At 37.1% G+C, this 22,852-nt stretch overlaps 1 protein-coding gene across 1 annotated transcript in view; it reads left to right on the top strand.

Moving 5' to 3' along the window:
* Positions 1-22,557, top strand: part of LOC127859515 (DNA topoisomerase 2-binding protein 1-like) — a 202,500-nt gene extending 179,943 nt beyond the window's left edge. The window contains exons 23-27 of the mRNA XM_052397013.1: positions 15,872-15,994; positions 16,102-16,223; positions 20,602-20,671; positions 21,541-21,671; positions 22,245-22,557. Coding sequence (XP_052252973.1) covers positions 15,872-15,994; positions 16,102-16,223; positions 20,602-20,671; positions 21,541-21,671; positions 22,245-22,326 — 528 coding nt within the window. The 3' untranslated portion in view covers positions 22,327-22,557. The remainder of the gene's footprint in view (positions 1-15,871; positions 15,995-16,101; positions 16,224-20,601; positions 20,672-21,540; positions 21,672-22,244) is intronic.
* The last annotated feature ends 295 nt before the right edge of the window (positions 22,558-22,852 follow it).

Below are 22,852 nucleotides of genomic sequence, written 5' to 3'. Positions count from 1 at the left end.
GTGAGCACATGCATTAAGCCCAGTTTTCCCAGAACAAGGCTCACATTATCATGCTCGAGAGGTGGCTGTGGTGGAATGGATATGGGAAGGTCACAAGTTTGATTCCCACTGTGGGAGTATTTTAGGCCCTGGATTTAGGCCCAGGAAACAGACACGAGAGCATTTAATTTATTATCATGCCAATACACATGTTTTTTAGGTCGGAGCAAGAGAAGCTAGCCCACCAACTGGCCCGCGCAAACAGCCCAACACAGGATGTTCCAGATGATTTCCATGAACAGGCTGCGCAGTTCTCGGAAACAGACGACGATGATGAGGAACCCAAACTGCCTGTGTTCCAGGCACATGTGCAGGTTAGTTGTGGTGTTCATTTGTAGGGAAAGGTCTGGAAAAGACCCTTTACTGACCTTTATGTGGGAAAAAGTAACTGCTTACGTTTAAGCCTGGCTCTGGGAAAACTGTGCTAAATGCTTGTTGGTAAAGTGTTGTCTCAGTTAAGCCTGTGCAGTCTGTGCAGGCTAATCAGGAACGACTCTTTCTGCTTAGACTTGAATTTCTCTAAGAAGAGACTTCCTTTAAGAGTAAAATACCATAAAAGCGGAAAATGTGGTCAATGCGCAGGCTAATCCTTTGAAGAAACTTTTTATGTCCCTCACCACTATAATGGTGGACATTTTGTTGAGCAATGAAGCTTTTGGTCACAAAATCTTTGATTTAACTCAAATAATAAGGTATCTCAAGTATTATTGATTGTCAACCAACACAAAACACACAAATCTAGCTATACTCCCAAGTCTATCAACAACAGGTAATTCTCGACTTCACAAAGTCTAATAAGTTTAACCACAGAGCGTATATTGTCATCTAGAGTCCGTGGTTTAACTTTAAGTTTGTTCTCAATTTGTTATCTCCAGCAAGTTTTTATGTCAACAGTCATGTATAAGATCAAACCAATACTGATCATTAACAAGGTTTTATCTCTAGTAACTATGCAACCAGTCATGTGGCAGGGAGGATAAGATTAAACCATACTCACTCCTATGCCGTACCATTTGGGTCAAAAGTACAAATACGCCAACAGCTAAAAAATGATATCACTGCGGTGACAAAATTGTAACCGCGGTGACGATTTGTCACTGCGGTAACAATTTTGTCACTGCGGTGATATCTATTTTGTCACTACTCACAGCAGTGACAAATTATGACTGTTGGTATATGCTTATGCCTGCCGTTACATTTATTTGTTTGGGTCAGTCTTCAACCAATCATTTTCCACATAACAAACCGAATCTCACATATCAAAATCATGTCAACCTTTATTTTGTTGTCGAGTGTGGTCTACAAATGTATAATTACTCATACATGGATCTTTAAAACAAAAAACAAAATAATAAATAAATACTTGATAATTTAAGTTGATATAGATTTATTCTTGGTAAACAAGCAACTTTTTAAAGTTTTTTTAGTTTTATAGAGATTGCCAGCTGTTTGTCACACTTATCGTTTTGAGTAAATAAATGGCTTGTGAATCGTACATTTAATTTGTTAAATTACACTTATTGGCATATCATCTGCTTTATCGCAATTAGATCATAGGGAATCCATTGTTAAAGACTTGTGCTATTAAACCGTTATCGCTTGTTTAACGGTCCACTGCCTACACAGTATACCCGGTTTTATGACACTTAGCTGTAAAAACACGTACAGACGTTAAGGCAACGGAAAATAATAAGGTTTCTGAAATTGTCACCTAGATACGGTAATTAATTATTTATGAAGATTTAATTATATAAACATAAAGTGACAATTCTTTAGTCACAACGAATAAAGCTTCAATTAAAATATTCGCATATTTGCCGTTTTGAAAGACATTTCATAGGTCAGTTTGATTTAGCTCTTATCAAGCTCTTTGGGTCAGACAAAGTACCGGTATCACTGCAGTTACAAATATATCATCGCAGTGATAAATTTATTACCGCAGTGACAAAATTGTCTATTTTTAGCTGTTGGCGTATATGTACTTTTGACCCAAAGGGTATGTCATACACTCCAGTTGACCAACTGGTTTATGTATGCATACAATGAGGTACAATCTCAACTCAAGGAATGTGTTCAATCAATAAAGAAACAAGGGTCACTTGATAAAATGGGTTTAAAGGAAAATCGTTTATCGCTGACCTGCTTAAATTTGTTGAAAGGCCAATATTGGTTTTAAAGCTAGTGTTTGAATGTTGATTGTAAACCAAAGAAGAGATATTTGTACAAACTCATAAAATTTCGAGAATAAGTTACAAATAACATAAGTTAGACAACCAATAAAGTATGATAAGCTTTTTAATATTTGTAACACGCAGATACACCGACAAATGGTGTAAATGTAATGCCATAACAACAATTATGATGATTATGAAAACTTCATATAGTGTCACACATAACAACATCATATAAGGTTAGCATACATCTCCTACATGGTTGATACTGTTTGGTGTGTCCCGTAATACTGTATAGAAACAAAAAAAGCTTGTCAGTTTCAGATATCCCAGTGTTAAAGGGACCTTTTCACAGATTTTGGCTGGTATTGAAGTTTGTCATTAAATTCTTAATATTGATAAATGTCAACATTGGATCTTAAAAGCTCAAGTAAAAAACAAGAATAAAATTAAAGAAAGAAAAAAAAGTAACCCTCCATTGGGCTGGAACCACTTATTTCTGGAGAAAAAGTGTAACGCTTAGACCACTAGGCCATCAGTGCTCATACAATTAGCGTTGTATTTTATACTTTATATAAGCAATCCTCGTAGTGACACAAAATATAGCGACAACAGAACTCATTAATTTATTCAATCATTTCGCATTGCAACGCTTTATAATTTTCAGGTTTTTAAATAGTCAAAGATAATTATTATGGATATTTTAGAGCATATTAAATGTTCAGTATTACTGTTTCCTCAATAATATCATAACTACAAGGAAAATATGTGAATCTGAAACAACTTTTTTTAATTTTGCTTATTTACCAAAACATGAAAAGGTCCCTTTAAGTGAAGGGCTACTTGTCTTGACAGTCCGAGTCTCATATGTTTTCTTGTTTTAATTTTCATTGACTTTTGATAAAAATCATGTGAATTCTTTTTGTTTTGATTTGTTACGGATGTAACATGTAATTAAACATAAATCTGTTCATCTGTTATAAATACTCGTTAATTAACCAGATAAATGAGAAAAGTCTATTTTTTAAGACAGTGTTGTTTTTTGTCATATTTGGGTTGAAATTTGATCCCATTCCCAATCGCTAAAAGTATATATTCTTCCCAAATACCTCCCTAAAATTCCCCAAAGAAAAATATATTTAAAAAAAAATGCAATTTTTACTATGTTCACCTATTCTTGTTCAGAAGTTTAACCTAAGTTAATATATTATCAAAAACACTATAATATTCTCAATTTTTAGCTCGGCGATTTTCGGAGAAAATCAAAGGTATTGTCATAGCCAGCTCGTCGTGACATCCGCGTTGTGCTAAACCTTAACATTTTGTTAAGGTTTTAAACATTGGCTCTAAAATCAAATTGCTTCAGCCTAAAACTTTGAAACTTCATATGTAGATGCACCTTGATGAGTTCTACATGCCACACCCATTTTTGGGTCACTAGGTCAAAGGTCTAGGTCACTGTGACCTAAAAAAAAATCTGACAAGCTTTCATTTATTCAAAACTGCACCCGTAGCCGAGCGTGGCACCTGTTATGCGGTGCTCTTGTTCAGTATCTGTTAGCAAAAAAAACACAACACAATACCAAGGTCCCAATTGAAGTCAGAATTAACCAATTTCACCAATCCAAAGCTCCCAGCCTCCCTTCCCAAAATGGTGAGAGAGAAAATACTGTAAATCCTTGATAAATGAAGTATTAAATCCCATTTTCAGGCCGAAGAAGCCAAAACTCCTAAGCAGCCCAAATCCACAACAGGGAAAACACCAACACCAGATCCGCCTTCCATTGGTAGGCATGTAGAATTATACCTCCAACAATACAGTAGAAAAGGGTAAACAGGATAACCAGGGATAGTTAAGAAGGGTAAAGGGATAACCATGGATAGTTTAGAAGGGTAAACGGATTGCAATTGATAGTTTAGAAGGGTAAACGGGATAATCATGGATAGCTTAGAAGGGTTAAACGGGATAACCATGGATAGTTTGGAAGGGTAAACAGGATATCATGGATAGTTTAGAAGGGTAAACGGGATAAACATGGATAGTTTAGAAGGGTAAACAGGATAATTACAGATGTCCGTCTGTCGGATGACAAAAACTTGTCATCATCCATCATTAAAATTGCAGGCTTTGTTACTTATGATATGAAGTAGGGCATATGCAAAATTTATAATCCTATATTAAACATTACCTAAAGTCAGTCCCCTTTTTATGCCTAGTCCCCTTTTTATGTCATTTAAATGGCGGAAGTGCATATGGTGTAACCCATGTGTGTTTGTTTGTGTGTTTGTTTAGGACATTTGGTGTCCTGCGTGTAAATATGTTGTAAATGATGGGATTTCCAAATGAGTTAAAGCAAATTTATTATCATATTAACATGATGTATTGCCTTTAATAACTGATTCGCTCGCTTCAATGTCAAGGTTATGTTGGCCACCTGAAATGTTTGCATGAATGTTTCTTTGTACAACTTTGCTAGGTATTAAGACATGCAGCGTTGTTGATTATTTGTCAATATTATTACAAGCTCTAGTAAAGGAACTTTATGTACATTATTATTTTTTAGGCCCCCGGATCGAATGATCAGGGTGATATTGTTTTTTGCCTGTCTGTCTGTCATTTTATGTGTCTGTCATTGTATGTGTCTTTCATTGTATGTGTGTGTCTGCCCCAAAACTCTAACCTTGGTCATAGATTTTGCAATATTGATGATAGCAACTTGATATTTGGCATGCATGTTTATCTCATGGAGCTGCACATTTTGAATGGTGAAAGGTCAACGTCAAAGTCATCCTTCAAGGTCAAAGGTCAATTATTTGGCTTCAAAGCGGCACAGTAGGGGGCATTGTGTTTCACAAACACAGCTCTTGTTTTCAGCATTCAGTGATAAATGTTTGGTAAATTGTCTTTTTAGCAATGTATGATCAGACCTTTTTGAAAATATCCGATATCTGAAAATATAATATCATGCATGTGAGTAGAGTATCATTCCAGATTAGTCCGTGCTGTCTGCACAGGTTAATCAGGGACGAAACTTTGCGTTTTTATGGAATTTTTTGTTAGTATGTGTCTTATAAACTTAAATCAGGTCTAAGTGTTTTGTGCTTGATAAGCCTGTGTGGACTGCACAGGCTAATCTGGGACGATACATAACTCTTTCAGTGCTGGAACCGAATTTTGAAGGCCTTTGCAAACAGTTTGGATCCAGATGAGACGCCACAGAACGTGGCTTCTCATCAGGATCCAAACTGTTTGCTTTTCTGATAGTATTCTTGGAAAAAAATCGAAGAAAATGCTAATTTTAGAAATTCAGCCGACGACATTTTAGCAGATGACAAATTTCCCAGCATGCAAAGGGTTAACCCACATGCAAGAACCCCGAATTTCCCAGAGTGAGTCTCATTATCAATTAACTGACTCCCAGTCTGCAGTCACTTTATCAATTAACTGACTCCCAGTCTGCAGTCTCTTTATCAATTAACTGACTCCCAGTCTGCAGTCTCTTTATCAATAAACTGACTCCCAGTCTGCAGTCTCTTTATCAATTAACTGACTCCCAGTCTGCAGTCACTTTATCAATTAACTGACTCCCAGTCTGCAGTCACTTTATCAATTAACTGACTCCCAGTCTGCAGTCACTTTATCAATAAACTGACTCCCAGTCTGCAGTCACTTTATCAATAAACTGACTCCCAGTCTGCAGTCTCTTTATCAATTAACTGACTCCCAGTCTGCAGTCACTTTATCAATTAACTGACTCCCAGTCTGCAGTCACTTTATCAATAAACTGACTCCCAGTTTGCAGTCTCTTTATCAATAAACTGACTCCCAGTCTGCAGTCTCTTTATCAATTAACTGACTCCCAGTCTGCAGTCACTTTATCAATTAACTGACTCCCAGTCTGCAGTCACTTTATCAATTAACTGACTCCCAGTCTGCAGTCACTTTATCAATTAACTGACTCTCAGTCTGCAGTCACTTTATCAATTAACTGACTCTCAGTCTGCAGTCACTTTATCAATTAACTGACTCCCAGTCTGCAGTCTCTTTATCAATTAACTGACTCCCAGTCTGCAGTCACTTTATCAATTAACTGACTCTCAGTCTGCACATTTAGTGAGTAGTTTTCCCAGGATTTCAGAATACATCTACTTTACCCTTTCCCTCTAAGAAGCATAGTTAAAATGGGTGTATGCAACCAGCATAAAACCAGAACAGCCTACGTATAACTCGCAGTCTTTTCAGGTTTTATGCTGTTTGCTGCTCATCGGTATCTTAGAGTTGGAAATGCAGCCTTTAAAACTTTAATTTAGTAAGAAAATATGTAAATTTACTTTGATTTTCTAAGGGAATACAAATACATCTAAAGAGTGTACTTTTATGGTAAAGGGTTAATCCTGTTGCCTAGCTTATATTTACTAGTTTTCTTTCTTATCCTTATCCATATATAGTTGCCAGTTTGAAGTTCCGTACTTACTTTCTTCCTTCCATCACACTTTTGTTACAGTTTCTTATAGCTCATTCAATATTTGTTCGATCTCTTACATATTTGGCATGTAGGTACGTTGCTTGGACCTCTACTTTTTGATGAGGTTTGAGATCACTGGGGTCAAGGTCATTAAGGCTTATAATAGATTTTTCTGTAACAATTCTGTTACAGTTTCTCATAGCACCTTCAATATTTTTCCGATCTCTTATATATTTGGCATGTAGGTACCTTTCATGGACCTCTACCTTTTGATGAGGTTTGAGGCCACTGGGGTCAAGCTCAAGGTCACCAAGGCTAATAATATATTTTTTCGTAACAATTTTGTTACAGTTTCTCATAGTGCCTTCAGTATTTTACCGATCTCTTACATATTTGGCATGTAGACACCTTGCATGGACCTCTACCTTTTGATGAGGTTTGAGGTCAAGGTCACTGAGGCTAATAATTGATTTTTTAGGTGGTTACTAACACGTAGATTGACAAAGCGCATCATCAGGAAGCATCCATCAGTTTCACTGATATTCTTGTTTTTTTCTACATTAGCGTTTCCGGTGGGTAAAGCCCCAAAAGTGACCCCACCACAGCCTATTGTACTTGATGATAACAATGATGATGATGAGGAAGAAGTAACCTTCAAGAGGCCACCACCTGTATTTATCATGTCGGGGATTGAGGCTGCTGTAAGTTGGAAGGAATTTCCAAACATTGATTACTTCTGTGGGAATGACTGCACTTTATTTTATGCTTTCAGCTGGTTTATAGAGGAATATAAGTGAATTAAAACTGATAATTCACTGTTTCAAACAGTGAAAATTATCGATTTTTTTCACTGTTTTACTGTGAAATGACATCATTTTTTTACGAAATGATTCACGGTAAAAAAAAGCATAAAATAACAAGAAAATTTGTGGGATTCCTTGGAATATTGATTGTAATTTATTGGTGATCATAGAAATAAATTATCTATGGTCTCTTGGGAATTAAAATTGATATTCCACTGACTCCATCAAATATCCTCTTTTTATTGCATCTTCACATAGGCATTTGCCCAAAAACTTCTAACCGATAAACACCACTTAATAAATTATATGCATATTCATATTAGCGTTTATGCTTATTGTAATATGGCCATTCTCATAATATTATGGAAGATTGAAATGCTTACAAAAAACGTGATTGTGATACGAAGTCATTTCGGGTTATATTATATAACACTACTTTGATTGCATCTTCTTCGTTTTTGTACATCGCTCAGATGGACATGCCTAATATCTGCGATAAAGGTAGCCATGAGTATTGATAGCATAACAGCGATTATTTATGCCTAATTGTGAAAAGTATGGGAACCAGCCCAATTGGGGAAAATTACGGGCAAAAAACTGAAATTGGTTAATTTCACGCCATGAATTATCACAATTGATAATAAAGTGTTTTCAAGCTGTCAATATTATATTTACTTAGGTTTAAGCCATAGAGATGCACAGGGAAATGAACTAAATGTTGCATTATATATATACCAAAGAAAATTAAATATAAATTAAACCTTTGTTGGATTTTTAAGCCCCCAGATCGATTGATCATGGGGTATATTGTTTTTGGCCTGTCTGTCTGTCTGTCATTGTATGTGTGTGTCTGTCTCAAAACTTTAACCTTGCTCATAAAATGAAAACTTTTGGGTCTATGTTCTTTAAAGTTCACATGTGCATGCATCTCATTGAGATCTACAATCAAACATAGTTTGAGGTCACTAGATCAAAGTTCAAGGTCATTGTGACCTTTACATTCAGAATATAACCTTGTTTCTAAAATAGCTGCCGTGCGGCTTCAACGCACAGTATTGGGCATTGTGTTTCACAAACACAGCTCTTGTTTTGGGACTGCAATTAGGACTTTCAGTGTTTTTCCCCATTTGGAAAGTGCTGTTTTCTGATACTTAATATAGAGGAAATAAATTGCTGCACTAAAGTGGACATACAGTACCGGGGTAATAGTGGCTGCCATCTTGGCAGTTAATGTTACAGTATTAGACTTGATAGCAGCAAAATTATCTGCCAGCTTGGCGGTTTATGTTACAGCATTTGACATGCTGTAAGCAAAATTAACTGCCATATTGGTTGTTTATGTTAAAGCATTTGACTTGCTGTCAGCAAAATAAACTGCCATTTTGGCTGTTTATGTTACAGCATTTGACTTGCTGTCAGCAAAATAAACTGCCAATTTGGCTGTTTATGTTACAGCATTTGAATTTCTAGCAGCAAATTGACTGCCATCTTTGCTGTTTATGTTACAGCACTTGACTTGCTAGCAGCTAAATTGACTGCAATCTTTGCGGTTTATGTTACAGAATTAGACTTGCTGTCAGCAAAATTAACTGCCATATTGGTTGTTTATGTTACAGCATTTGACTTTCTAGCATCAAAATGGACAGCCATCTTTGCTGTTTATGTTACAGCACTTGACTTGCTAGCAGCAACATTGATAGCCATCTTTGCTGTTTATGTTACATCATTAGACTTGATGTCAGCAACATTGACTGCAAACTTGGCTGTTTATGTTACAGCATTTGACTGGCTGTTTTGATTTTGACTTCATTATACCCCCATTACCATTGGTAATGGGGGCTATATAGGAGTCACTTTGTCGGTCTGTCTGTTGTCCGGGCAATAACTATGTTGTTCATTGTGAGATTTAAAAATCATTTGGCACATTTGTTCACCATTATTGGACAGTGTGTTGCGCGAAAGAATTACGTCAATATCTCAAAGGTCAAGGTCACACTTTGACTTCAAAGGTCAAAAATGGCCATAAATGAGCTTGTCTGGTCCATAACTTTGTCATTTATTGTGAGATTTTAAAATCATTTGGCACTTTTGTTCACCATTATTGGACGGTGTGTCGCGCGAAAGAATTATGTCGATATCTCCAATGAATGTCAAGGTCACACTTTGAGTTCAAAGGTCAAAAAAGGCAAAACATGAGCTTGTCAGGGCCATAACTATGTCGTTTATTGTGAGATTTTAAAATCATTTGGCACATTTGTTCACCATCACAGTATGTTGCGCGAAAGAATTACGTCGATATCTCCAAGGTCAAGGTCACACTTTGAGTTCAAAGGTCAAAAATTGCCTTAAATGAGCTTGTCAGGGTCATAACTATGTCGTTCATTTTGAGATTTTCAAATCATTTGGCTCATTTGTTCATCATCATTGGACGGTGTGTCCTGAGTTGAAAGGTAAAAAATAGCCATAAATGACCTTGTCCGGGCTATATCTTTTTTGTGACATTTTAAAATCATTTGTTCACCATCATTTGACGGTGTGTCACACAAAAGAATTATGTCGATATCTCCAAGGTCAAGGTCACACTTTGAGTTCAAAGGTCAAAAATGGCCATAAATGATAATGGCATAATAATTCTTAAAAAAATCGCCATAAATTAGATTCTCATGTTTTGTTAAGACAGCATGCAAAATAGTCTGTGTCAATGCGGCACGTGGGGTTATACGTCACGTCTGTGACAAAGCTCTAGTTTAGACCATACAAGAAGTCGTATGATATGTGTAGATTAGATAAGTCTGTAAGCCATGAGGGTTGTTTGCAAGCTAAACAAATGAGCCTGACTGGGGGAAACAGGGCTTAATGCTTGTGTGTAAAGTGTCGCCTTTTATTAGCCTTTGCAGTCAGCTAAGGCTAATCAGGGCATTTCCATCTTGATTGGATTTTTAATTTAATTAATATAGACACTTCCTTTAACCAAAAGACACCATGAAAGCAGAAAGTGCTGAGCTTAATCAGCCTGTGCAGTCAGCTAAGGCTTATGACGGACAAAACATTCCATCTTAATTGGATTTTCGTGAAGAAGACATATCCTTTAAAGGAGAAACACCATCAAAGTGGAAAAGTGTTGTCTTTGATCTGGGACTACACTTTACGCACTAGCATTAAGCCCTGTATTCCAAGAGCAAGGCTCAAATGACTTTCTGTTGTTCTTTTTCAGGAGAGAGATACATACGGTGCCCTTGTAGAGCACCTTGGAGGTCGAGTGATAGACGCCCAGCAGTTTGACATCGCCTGCACACACCTTGTTATTGGTATGTTCTAGTTAGGAGGTCAAGTGATAGACTCACAGCAGTTTGACATCGCTTGCACACACCTTTGTTATTGGTATGTTCTAGTTAGGAGGTTGAGTTATAGACTCACAGCAGTTTGACATCGCCTGCACACACCTTGTTATTGGTATGTTCTAGTTAGGAGGTCAAGTGATAGACTCACAGCAGTTTGACATCGCCTGCACACATCTTGTTATTGGTATGTTCTAGTTAGAAGGTTGAGTGATAGACTCACACCAGTTTGACATCGCCTGCACACACCTTGTTATTGGTATGTTCTAGTTAGAAGGTCAAGTGATAGACTCACACCAGTTTGACATCGCCTGCACACACCTTGTTATTGGTATGTTCTAGTTAGACGGTTGAGTGATAGACTCACAACAGTTTGACATCGCCTGCACACACCTTGTTATTGGTATGTTCTAGTTAGGAGGTCAAGCGATAGACTCACAGCAGTTTGACATCGCCTGCACACACCTTGTTATTGGTATGTTCTAGTTAGGAGGTCGAGGGATAGACTCACAGCAGTTTGACATCGCCCGTTCACACCTTGTTATTGGTATGTTCTAGTTAGGAGGTCAAGTGATAGACTCACAGCAGTTTGATATCGCCTGCACACACCTTGTTATTGGTATGTTCTAGTTAGGAGGTTGAGTGATAGACTCACGGTAGTTTGACATCGCCTGCACACACCTTGTTATTGGTATGTTCTAGTTAGGAGGTCAAGTGATAGACTCACAGCAGTTTGACATCGCCTGCACACACCTTGTTATTGGTATGTTCTAGTTAGGAGGTCGAGGGATAGACTCACAGCAGTTTGACATCGCCCGTTCACACCTTGTTATTGGTATGTTCTAGTTAGGAGGTCAAGTGATAGACTCTCAGCAGTTTGACATCGTCTGCACACACCTTGTTATTGGTATGTTCTAGTTAGAAGGTTGAGTGATAGACTCACAGCAGTTTGACATCACCTGCACACACCTTGTTATTGGTATGTTCTAGTTAGGAGGTTGAGTGATAGACTCACAGCAGTTTGACATCGCCTGCACACACCTTGTTATTGGTATGTTCTAGTTAGGAGGTAAAGTGATAGACTCACAGCAGTTTGATATCGCCTGCACACACCTTGTTATTGGTATGTTCTAGTTTGGAGGTCCAGTGATAGACTCCCAGCAGTTTGATATTGCCTGCTCACACCTTGTTATTGGTATGTTCTAGTTAGGAGGTGGAGTAATAGACTCACAGCAGTTTGACATCACCTGCACACACCTTGTTATTGGTATGTTCTAGTTAGGAGGTCAATTTTCTCAAACTTTTCTGAAATAAACAAAAGAATGTGGTAGGAAAAAAACGCCACACCATTAACATAAAATTTAAATCAGCAATATGATGTTTGCACTTCAGTATGTCAATACTAGAATTTCAATGTGCAAGACACTTTTTATATCCCCACTTATAGAAGTTAAGGGGGGTATATAGGAGTGAGCTTGTCTGTCGGTCGGTTGGTCCGTGTCTGCTCTCTAATTCAAGTAGTTTTCATCCGATCTTCACCAAATTTGGTCAGAAGTTGTATCTAGATGATGTCTAGACCAAGTTTGAACATGGCCTTGCTGGGTCAAAAACTAGGTCACAGGGTCACTTAGTGCGTTTTTAACATTCAGCATGTTGTCCGCTCTCTAATTCAATCTAATTCAATCATTCAGAGCTTCACCAAACTTGGTTAGAAGTTGTATCTAGATGATGTCTAGGTCAAGTTAGAATATGCGTCATGCCGGGTCAAAAACTAGGTCACTGGGTCACTTAGTACGTTTTACACATTCAGCATGGTGTCGGCTCTCTAATTTAAGTAGTTTTCATCCGTTCTTCACCACACTTGGTCAGAAAGTGTATCTAGTTATCTCTATTCCTGAGTTACTTACCGTTCTTAATTGTGACAAGTATATAGTAGTAACTAGCATTATTTATTAAATTACTATACAGTGCGCATTATAAGTGAAAAGGTACATGTTTAAATGGTTAATAAACAACATTAATAAATGAAATAATTTCTTTCAGATAAGATAACGCGAAATGAGAAGTTCTTAGCATGTCTGGCCTCTGGGAAATGGATCCTTCACAAATCATACTTCAATGCATGCAGAGAGGAGGGGCAGTTTGTGAAGGTAAATATATCAGCGTCGTTCTAGGAAAACTGGGCTTAATGCATGTGCATTAAGTGTTGTCCCAGATTAGCCTGTGCAAACAGTAGATGCTTTTAGGGATGACACTTTCCACTTTTATGGAATTTTCATTTAAACTAGGTCTTTTCTAAACGGAAACCCAATTAAAGTGGGAAGTGTCGTTCCTGATAAGCCTGTGCAGACTACACAGGCTAATCTGGGATGACATTTTACCAATGTGCTTAAGCCCAGTTTTCCCAGAACTAGGCTCATCTGACAGTCTTAACGGCCAACAACAAACACAAAATTGTCTCAGAGACGGAGGAGTTAGTTGGCAAGGATTGAGTGTGGGATCTAACCTGTGGCTGTCGAGTTGTGGTGTCACTGGGCTACCATTAGACCATAGACCCTCTCATATCCAAAATGATTGTTTCAAGGCTTTCTTAATTGTTTTCCTGAATATTTGTAGGAGTGGGGATGTACTGGAACCCAAAGTATGAGCAATATTTAATCAAACCAGACTTCCCGAAACTCCGTACGGACATGTCCGACACAAACAATAAATGGCCGAACGAAATTCTTAAATCGTCGGCCCAAAATGTCTGACACAAATATTTTCGGGTTTTCCCAAGAGATTAAAAGTATTTATAGAACATCAGCAAAATACGGCAGAATAGGCACTTTGCGGATTTTGTGAAAGACAAGATTTTGTGAAATTCAAATGTATTTGTCGGTCAGTTAACCTGCTGTTGATTGGTTCAAAGTTGTATTGTCAAAAATCGGAAATAATCTGTCCATGCTTGGTGACAAATGTTCTAGAAATACATTTGGTTCCCTGCTTATTGTCGACGAGTAAATAAATGCATGCTTCAAGCAAGGATCAGTACATTTGACCATCATTCGATCTACTTTTAGTTTAAACAAAAGTGAAAATTAAACAAAGCAACAGCTTGCAGTTATCAACGATATCGAGGAACACGCACGGAGTTTAACAGGGATTTATAACCAGGTGATTTTGTTTTCATTTTTCTTCTTTTGAATTTAGTAAATTTGAAGTAAATAAGTAAGTATACATAATGTAGAAGTTTTTGAATGTCGCAACGCCTGAAAATCCAAAACGGGTTGCAGATGCAAACGCCCGTGAGCTAGTGGAAATAATACGAGGATAAGCGCCCCCTCATAAATTCGTTGAGTCTTGGAAGACAGGCAGACCATGAACTGAAACAAATTACTTTCTTACTCAAAACAATGCGATTACTTTAAGAATAAACGGATGATATCATTTCTTTCCAGAGCAATTACCCCCAAGGAGCCCGAGCCTGGACACTCACAGACAGTGAAGATGTCATTAAGCTTTAAAATAGATACGATACAGATAGTGATTTTCTTAGTGACTTTAATAATGAGGAAGTGGATGTTAACAAACTTTGTTACTTTACTTTGTTACTCAAAGTTATATGATAAAAAAATGAAAATTCTCAGTTTTGTTTGAATTTCACGTATGTTCTTTGGTCTGACAGAATAACCTAAGGTCTGACAAAAAATTCTGACCAGTCAGACCAAATGTCTGACTGAAGGCTGTTGAGTTTCGGGAAGTCTGTCAAACTAGTGTGAATAAAGAATATACCTGTAATGGAGCCCTAAGTCTGAGTAAAGAATGTAATGGAACCCTTTACCGGTACTGGAATCCGAATTTTGAGCAAAGAATATAATGGAGCCCTAAGTCTGAGTAAAGAATGTAATGGAGCCCAATACCGGTAATGGAATACAAATTCTGAGCAAAGAATGTAATGGAACCCAAAGTCTTAGCAAGCAATATAATGGAAACCAAAGTCTGAGCAGAAAATTAATAAAATCCCATGTTGGAGCAAAGAATGAAACCCAAAGTCTGAGCAGAGAGTGAATTCTTATTATAATATATCCCAAATATTTTTTATTCAGGTTCATTTATGTACCTGTTTTTCGGGAAGATTTCAAAAGTGGACAAGTAATGGAACATAAGAACTGTGTGTGGGGGGGGGGCACTAGCCATCAAATATGGGAACAAAATGGCCTTTGGAAACCAAATTTTGAAATAAATTTAAATGGTATAACTGATTGGGGTATGAAATAGCCAGTTGTAAATGTCATTTTGGGGGGAAAACTCAATGAATACGAAGAAATTTTCTGAGAGGTTGTAGCCTTTACTTGACTAGAGCTATAGTAAAATAGAAAGCCCTAATATTGTTTCATGTATGGTTTATGTGTTCACAGAGATAGAAATAAGTGGTTGCCCCTCTGCCTGGGGTGAGTTGATTTTGGCACAGGCAATTCAATTTTGAAAATTTGTAGTCAGATAGAGAAACTAGCTTTTTGAAGCTTGAAAACAATTCTTTGCAATTAATGGGGATTTAATATAATAGGCAACTGTGGATTAAAATTTTAATCGGAAAAAAAGTAAAATAAAATGCCATTCATTTGTTTTAGCCAAGGAATTCATTCATTACAGGCTCATAATAGGACAAAATGCACCCACAGTGTGTCATTTCAGCAATGTTGTTGTGTTATAATGTGTTGTTTCTTTTTGTTAAAAGAAAGTATTAGATACACATGACATGGTTCTGGGCTTGTTACGCTTTGGCTAGACAACCAAAGTACTGAAGATTGTTACCAGTGTGGGCAAGCAATTGCAGCACTTCTAACTGACAGAAGAGAGCCATAGTATAAGCCTCGAGCTTCCTTCTCAATTCTGTCCAATTGTATTTTACAGCCTTTATGTTAAGCAATAATGCAATTCTACCTGCCTAATATATTGTTCGAAAATAAGATGTATGTTTGTATTGTATTGCTTATATGTACTTTCAATGAACCAAATAAATAGTGTTTGAACCAAGCAATTGTAAAAGTTTTGTTCTCTCCCTGTTTCAGGAGGATTTCTTTGAGTGGGGTGGGGAAGGTACCCTGGCCCTTGTGAAGAACATGGACAACAGCGTTCGTCTGCTCGCGGCAGCTGCCAGGGAGTGGAGAATCAAGTTGTCCCAGCAACGACAGGTAATCCCTAAATTTACATGTCCACGAAAAATATCATTTAAAAAAAACACATAAAAATTCATGACAACAAATGTAAATGAGTTAACAGTTTGTTATTGCTTAATCAGGTCTCATCGACCCAGTTTGGAGCATTCTCAACGTGGCGTGTGATTCTGATCTGTGAGAAGGGGAAAGTCAGCAACTTTATCCGCCTACTAACGGCTGGAGGGGCCACTGTGCTGAACATGAGGTACCGTATGAGCTGGGCTTATGAGTGTGCTGAAAATGTCGTCCCAGACTAGCCTGATCAGTCTGCACAGGCTAATCAGGGACCATTCTTTCCGCTTTAATTGTTTTGTTTTTTTAAACAAAGGAAGTCTCTTCATAGCAGAAAGTTGAGGCTGAAATTATTGGCAATTTTTAGCCTGTTTGGACTGCGCAGGCTAATCTAGCAGGGTTCCCAGCCAACCTGGAAATCAGGGAAAACCTGGAAAAAGACTTTTCCTTTTTCCAGTCAGGGAAAAGTCAGGGAATTTGGGGAAAGTTCCTGAGATGAGAGAAAAATCAGGGAAGTTTGTTCGGTCAAACTTTCCTGACTTGTGTCCAAAAGTCCATACAATTATAACAGCAAATCGATTCCTCTGCATGGCTATGGTGGCTTTGTAGTATACATTTAGCTTAGTGTACTATTAGTAAATACCTACTTCTTTGTCTAGGATGGCTGTGTTGGGAGATGGGAGGCCATTGCAATAACATTACATAAATATAAGACATGTTATTGTCTGCAACTGCTATTTATTGAGGGTGTCTAAAACAAGAAATAGGTCGAAATTATTATCCTGGACTTTTTATTATACCCCCATTACTGGTAATGGGGGCTATATAGGAGTCACTTTGTTGGTCTGTCTGTCGGTCGGTCTGTCCCAAAAATGTCATCCGATCTTCACCAAACTTGGTCAGAAGATGTATCTAGATAATGTCTAGGTCAAGTTTTAATATAGGTCATGCCATGTCAAAAACTAGGTCACGGGGTCACTTCGTGCGTTTTAAACAGAAAGTTTGTCCGGACCATAACTTTATCATTTATCGTTAGATTTTAAAATGACTTGGTACATTTGTTCACCATCATGGGACGGTGTGTTGCGTGAAAGAAGTACGTCAATATCTCAAAGGTCAAGGTCACACTTTGAGTTCAAAGGTAAAATGCTTGTCCGGGCCATAACTTTGTCGTTTATTGTGAGATTTTAAAACCATTTGGCACATTTGTTCACCATTATTGGACAGTGTGTCGCGCAAACAAATTAGGTTGATATCTCCAAGGTCAAGGTCACACTTTGAGTTCAAAGGTCAAAAATGGCCATAAATTAGCTTGTCCGGGCCATAACTATGTTGTTCATTGTAGAATTTTATAATCATTTGGCAAATTTGTTCACCATCATTGGACGGTGTGTCGTGCGAAAGAATTACGTCAATATCTTAAAGGTCAAGGTCACACTTTGAGTTCAAAGGTCAAAAATGGCCATAAATGAGCTTGTCCGGGCCATAACTATGTCGTTCATTGTGAGATTTTAAAATCATTTGGCACATTTGTTCACCATCATTGGACGGTGTGTCGCACGAAAGAATTACTTTGATATCTCCAAGTTAAAGGTCACACTTTGAGTTCAAAGGTCATAAATGAGCTTGTCCGGGCCGTTACTGTGGCTTTCATTGTGAGATTTTAAAATCATTTGGCACATTTGTTCACCATCATTGGACGGTGTGTCGCACGAAAGAATTACGTTGACATCTCCAAGGTCAAGGTCACACTTTGAGTTCAAAGGTCAAAAATTGCCATACATGAGCTTGTCCGGGCAATAACTATGTTGTTCATGGTGAGATTTTAAAATAATATAGCACATTTGTTCACCATCATTGGACGGTGTGTCGCAATAAAGAACTACATCGATATCTCCAATGTCAAGGTCACACTAAGTTCAAAGGTCAAAAATGGCCATAAATGACCTTGTCCAGGCCATAACTATATCGTTCGTTGTGAGATTTTTAAATCATTTGGCACATTTGTTCACCATCATTGGACAGTGTGTCGCGAAAAGAATTACGGCGATATCTCCAAGGTCAAGGTCACAATAAGTTCAAAGGTAAAAAATAACCATAAATGAGCTTGTCCGGGCCATAAGTATGTTGTTCATTGTGAGATTTTAAACATATTCGTTCACCATCATTGGACGGTGTGTCACATGAAAGAATTACTTTGATATCTCAAAGGTCAAGGTCACATTTTGAGTTCAAATTCAAAAATGGCCATAAAAAATCTTGTCCGGGCCATAACTATGCCATTCATTGTGAGATTTTAAATTGTTTCTGTACATTTATTTTGTTCACAGTCATTGGATGGCGTGTCATGCCAAAGAATTCAAGAGTTCGAAGGTCAAAATGGCCATAAATGATAATGGAATAATAATTCTTAAAAATCACCATAAATTAGCTTCTCTTGTTTTGTGAAGACAGATTGCAAAATAGTCTGTGTCAATGCAGCATGTGGGGGTATACATCACGTCTGTGACAAAGCTCTAGTTTTTCATCAGGGAAAAGTCAGGGAATTTTGTTCATACAAAAAGCTGGGAACCCTGTCTAGGACAACATTTAAATCACATACATTAAGCCCAGATTTCCCAAAACAAGGCTGATATTTGATTTACTCTGATCTGGTCAAAAGAGATTTAGAAAAAAAATAGCAGTATATGTAGATAAATTTGATCTGGTAAAAAAAGGGACATAAACAATCAGTGGAACATTTGAAATGAACACATTGAAAAAAGATTTTTATGCCCCCAGATCGAAAGATCATGGGTATATTGTTTTTGGCCTGTCTGTTTGTCACTGTGTCAGTCAGTCATTCATTGTGTGTGTCTCAAAACTTAAACCTTGGTCATAACTTTTGCAATATTGATGATAGCAACTTGATATTTGGCATGCATGTGTATCTCATGGAGCTTCACATTTTGAGTGGTGAAAGGTCAAGGTCAATTTTATCCTTCAAGGTCAAAAAATAAAATAAGAGCGGCGCATTAGGGGGCATTGTGTTTGTGACAAACACATCTCTTGTTTGTGTATGGTTTTTCTATTTGGTCGATTAAGAAAAGTTTGACAGTTGGATGTGTATATGGGTCTTTTTGGAATTATGACGTGCATTACTATGAAACCAATATTATTTGTCGGACACTAATTTCCATGGGTGCGAAAGCAAATGTCCAATTAATGTTCAAGTCCAATGTCTAGTATCAGACATTACAAAAAAATCCATGAACATTTTATGAATCCACACAACTTCATGTTAAAGGGATCTTTTCACGTTTTGGTAAATTGACAAAATTGAAAAAAGTTGTTTCAGATTCACAAATTATCGTTTAAGTTATGATATTTGTGAGGAAACAGTAATACTAAACAGTTACCATGGTCTAATATAGCCATTATATGCATATTTTGACGATTTAAAATCCTGAAAATTATAAAGCGTTGCAACGCGAAACGATTAAATAATTTGGAGAGTTCTGTTGTTGTCGTTATATTTTGTGAAACTACGAAGATTGCTTATATTAAGTATAAAATACGCCTCTTGTATATACATGGCAGGATGGCCGAGTGGTCTAATTGGTTTTTACTCCAGGACGTCACTGGTTCGAGCCCTACTAAGGTTTACTTTTTTTCTTTTTTTTAAATTTTATTCTTGATTTTTTACTTGAGCTTTTTAGATCCGATGTTTACATTTATCAATATAAAGCATTTAATGACACAATTCAAAACATGCCAAAATCTGTGAAAAGGCCCCTTTAAAGAAAAAATGAATCTACCATAATTAATCCATTATGCTTCGATGTAAAATAACATCCCAATTTATTATTCACCAAATGCTACCTCATATACTTTAATTTGTATTTTTAAATTAAACAGTTGACAAGTTTATAGCCACTTTTTTACTTTTTATGTCCAATGGTTTATAGATCATTTATTGGTTGATGAGGCCATGTGCTTTTGTTTACCACTTCAAATACGAACCAATGATTTCTCACCTCAGTTATTTATTGACAGATAGTTACAGGTAAATTGTAACTTATGTGCAGCTTAAACGGACTTTGTCACAGTTTTGCAAAATGACAATTTAAAAAACAAATGTCATAGAATCAAAGCAGAAAGTATGCATGATATTCAAACAAACAAAATTACACACCTGACTAATAAAATTGTTAAAAATATATGTTCCTTTATTGGTATTTATCAATCGAAATAAAAATAATAATTATAAAGCGATTGCAAAATGTATTGTAGCAAAAAAGTGTATTACCTAGCTCTGTTTTAAAGTACACAAAAAATGTCTTCAGCTTGTTTGTTGTAGTGGTAGCGTGTTCTCTTTTGCTTCCAGAATTCCCTCATTCGATCCCTAGATTAGACTTATTGTATGTGTGTTCCTTGTTATTATTACTGTTAGAATTATTCCTTATTATGTTATTTCTGTTAGTAGAACAATAAAATATTTTTAAAAATAATAAAAATCTATGAAAAAGTCTTGTTAAGTAAAGATTCCTTTTAAAAGCATTATGTACACCAGCCCTGGTTGCTTGTTTCAGGCCACCGTTCCCTGCGCGAGTGGACGCCACCCATGTCCTGATGGAGCCACACAAGATACCTGTTCCACAGGTATGCATTTAACGAGCCTCGCTCTCATAAAAGTGGCTTAATGCATGTGCGTCAAGTGTCCCAGATTAGCCTGTGCCAGTCCCCAGATTAGCCTGTGCCAGTCCGCAATGAGGGACAACATTTTCCGCCATTACAGGATTTTTGCTGAGAATAGACTGGTTTTAGATGTAAAATTCCAGAATACTGGAAATAGTCGTCCCATGTTAACCTGTGTGGACTGCACTGGCTAACCTGGGATGACGTGTTATGCAAATGCATTAAGCCCTATTGTCCCACAGCAAACCTAAATGTTTTTGGAAGTCATCTCCGTTAAATAATGAATTCAATAGTTTATAAATCACTAAACTTTATCGTAGGTAGGTCTCTATGGGGCAATGTGAACGGCCCAAGAGCTGTAACTCTATCTCTATCTTTTTATACCACAGTAGCTTTGTCGGCCCACATAAATTGCTATGAGTTTTTGGAGCCAATTACATCCACATTTCTCAGGGAATTTAAGGTAGTGTTATAAACTCGGGCACTATTTTATTTTAAATATTTGTATCTAAGATCACTTGTGATTTAACCCTTTGCATGCTGGGTAATTTGTCGTTTGCTAAAATGTCGTCTGCTGAATTTGTAAAATAAGCTTTTTCTTCAATTTTTTTTCAAAGAATACTATCAGAATAGCAAACAGTTTGGATCCAGATGAGACGCCACGTTCTGTGGCGTCTCATCTGGATCCAAACTGTTTGCAAAGGCCTTTAAAATTCAGCTCCAGCGCTTTAAGGGTTAAAAAAAGACTATCTACCAAAACTAAGTAATACCCTCTTGTCTTCCTCCAATTTAGAAATATGCAATGTAGACTCAATATTCCATTGTGTCTGCAGGAAGACCTGGAGAAGCTCTTGTCCAGCGGGTGTCTGTGTCTGAAACCAGAATACATCAGCGGATACCTGTGCAATCCGGAAAGTGACGTGGCGGCATTCACACCGCCCGAGATTCAGGCCCTGCTGGCTGCGTAAGTGTTTCTTAATCTATAAGTTATGGAATTGTTCTTATTCTTCTATGTTGAAGCTTAGTAGAGGGGCTAGGTTTTTGCTTAGAAATGATAATAAGTATACACTTGTGTATAATAGAAATGCAATAATGCTGGAGCAGCTGGAGTTTCACTTATTTATATTGACCTTTCAAGTCCAGGGCTTTTTTTCTTGATATCGGGAATGGGCCTGGTCTTCAATTTTGCGAAAAATATCAACAAAACTGAGAAGGGGGAAAACTATTCCCAAAGTAAGCTTGACATTTTGGAAAAATTCCATCATTTTAAAGAAAAACTCTTTGAGGCCTTTCTCTTGGGGGAAGGGGCCTTTATAAAGCCTTTGCTAAAGAAGGAAGTTGACTAGATCATTTGACCCTTATTAATAGGAACTTTTACATTTAACCCTGTATATTTGCACCCTGTATATACATGTATAACCCCATTGACTGTTCCTGTTTTGTGTTTTAAATAAACTCAAATTCATTAAAATGTTTCATTTTATGACCTAACATTAAGGGTTTGACTGCATGACTTAATTTTTTTTTCAATTTTCAGGATGTCAGACAATGACTCTGGGAGCAAGAAACGGAAGTGCTCAACTGGTGACGAGTCACAAAAACGAACTAAACGTAGATGATCTAAACATGGTGTTTCAGCAAAAACTTGTTAATTAGAAATAGCGTCAACATGGTGTTTCAATGCCAGTAACTCTTAAATAGTGTAAATGATTGAAACTACTAAGTGTTGTGCAATGTACAATTTACATATTTTTATGGAATTCGCCTTTTTCTCCCATTGCATATATTTATAAATTCAAAAACGTATTTTGTTGATATATAAAAGTTAAAATAAAAATGAACATACATTACATCAGGCTTATTGAAATTTACCAGCAAGTTTTTTGCTCAGCAAATCATGTAGGGCTCTTGAATTTAACAAGCAGAACTAGTGAAGCAAATGTTTTTGATACCCTACTGATGTCTTGTCTTAGGGGTCAAGTTATCAAGTACCATCGGTATAAGATACTACACTTTGATCCTGGTGGACCCAGGGGGAAACAAAAAAGTTCCCACATGATAGTGCTGCTTGTGAACTAAAAGTGACTCGCTTTGTCTTGTGAAACTGGTTGATCCCTTTGTTGCCCTGGGAACCCTAATTATGGC

This window comes from Dreissena polymorpha, chromosome 15, assembly GCF_020536995.1.
Source record: "Dreissena polymorpha isolate Duluth1 chromosome 15, UMN_Dpol_1.0, whole genome shotgun sequence".
Taxonomy (NCBI): domain Eukaryota; kingdom Metazoa; phylum Mollusca; class Bivalvia; order Myida; family Dreissenidae; genus Dreissena; species Dreissena polymorpha.
Note: the sequence above shows the minus strand (reverse complement) of the source record. Positions and strands in the feature narration are given on the sequence as shown.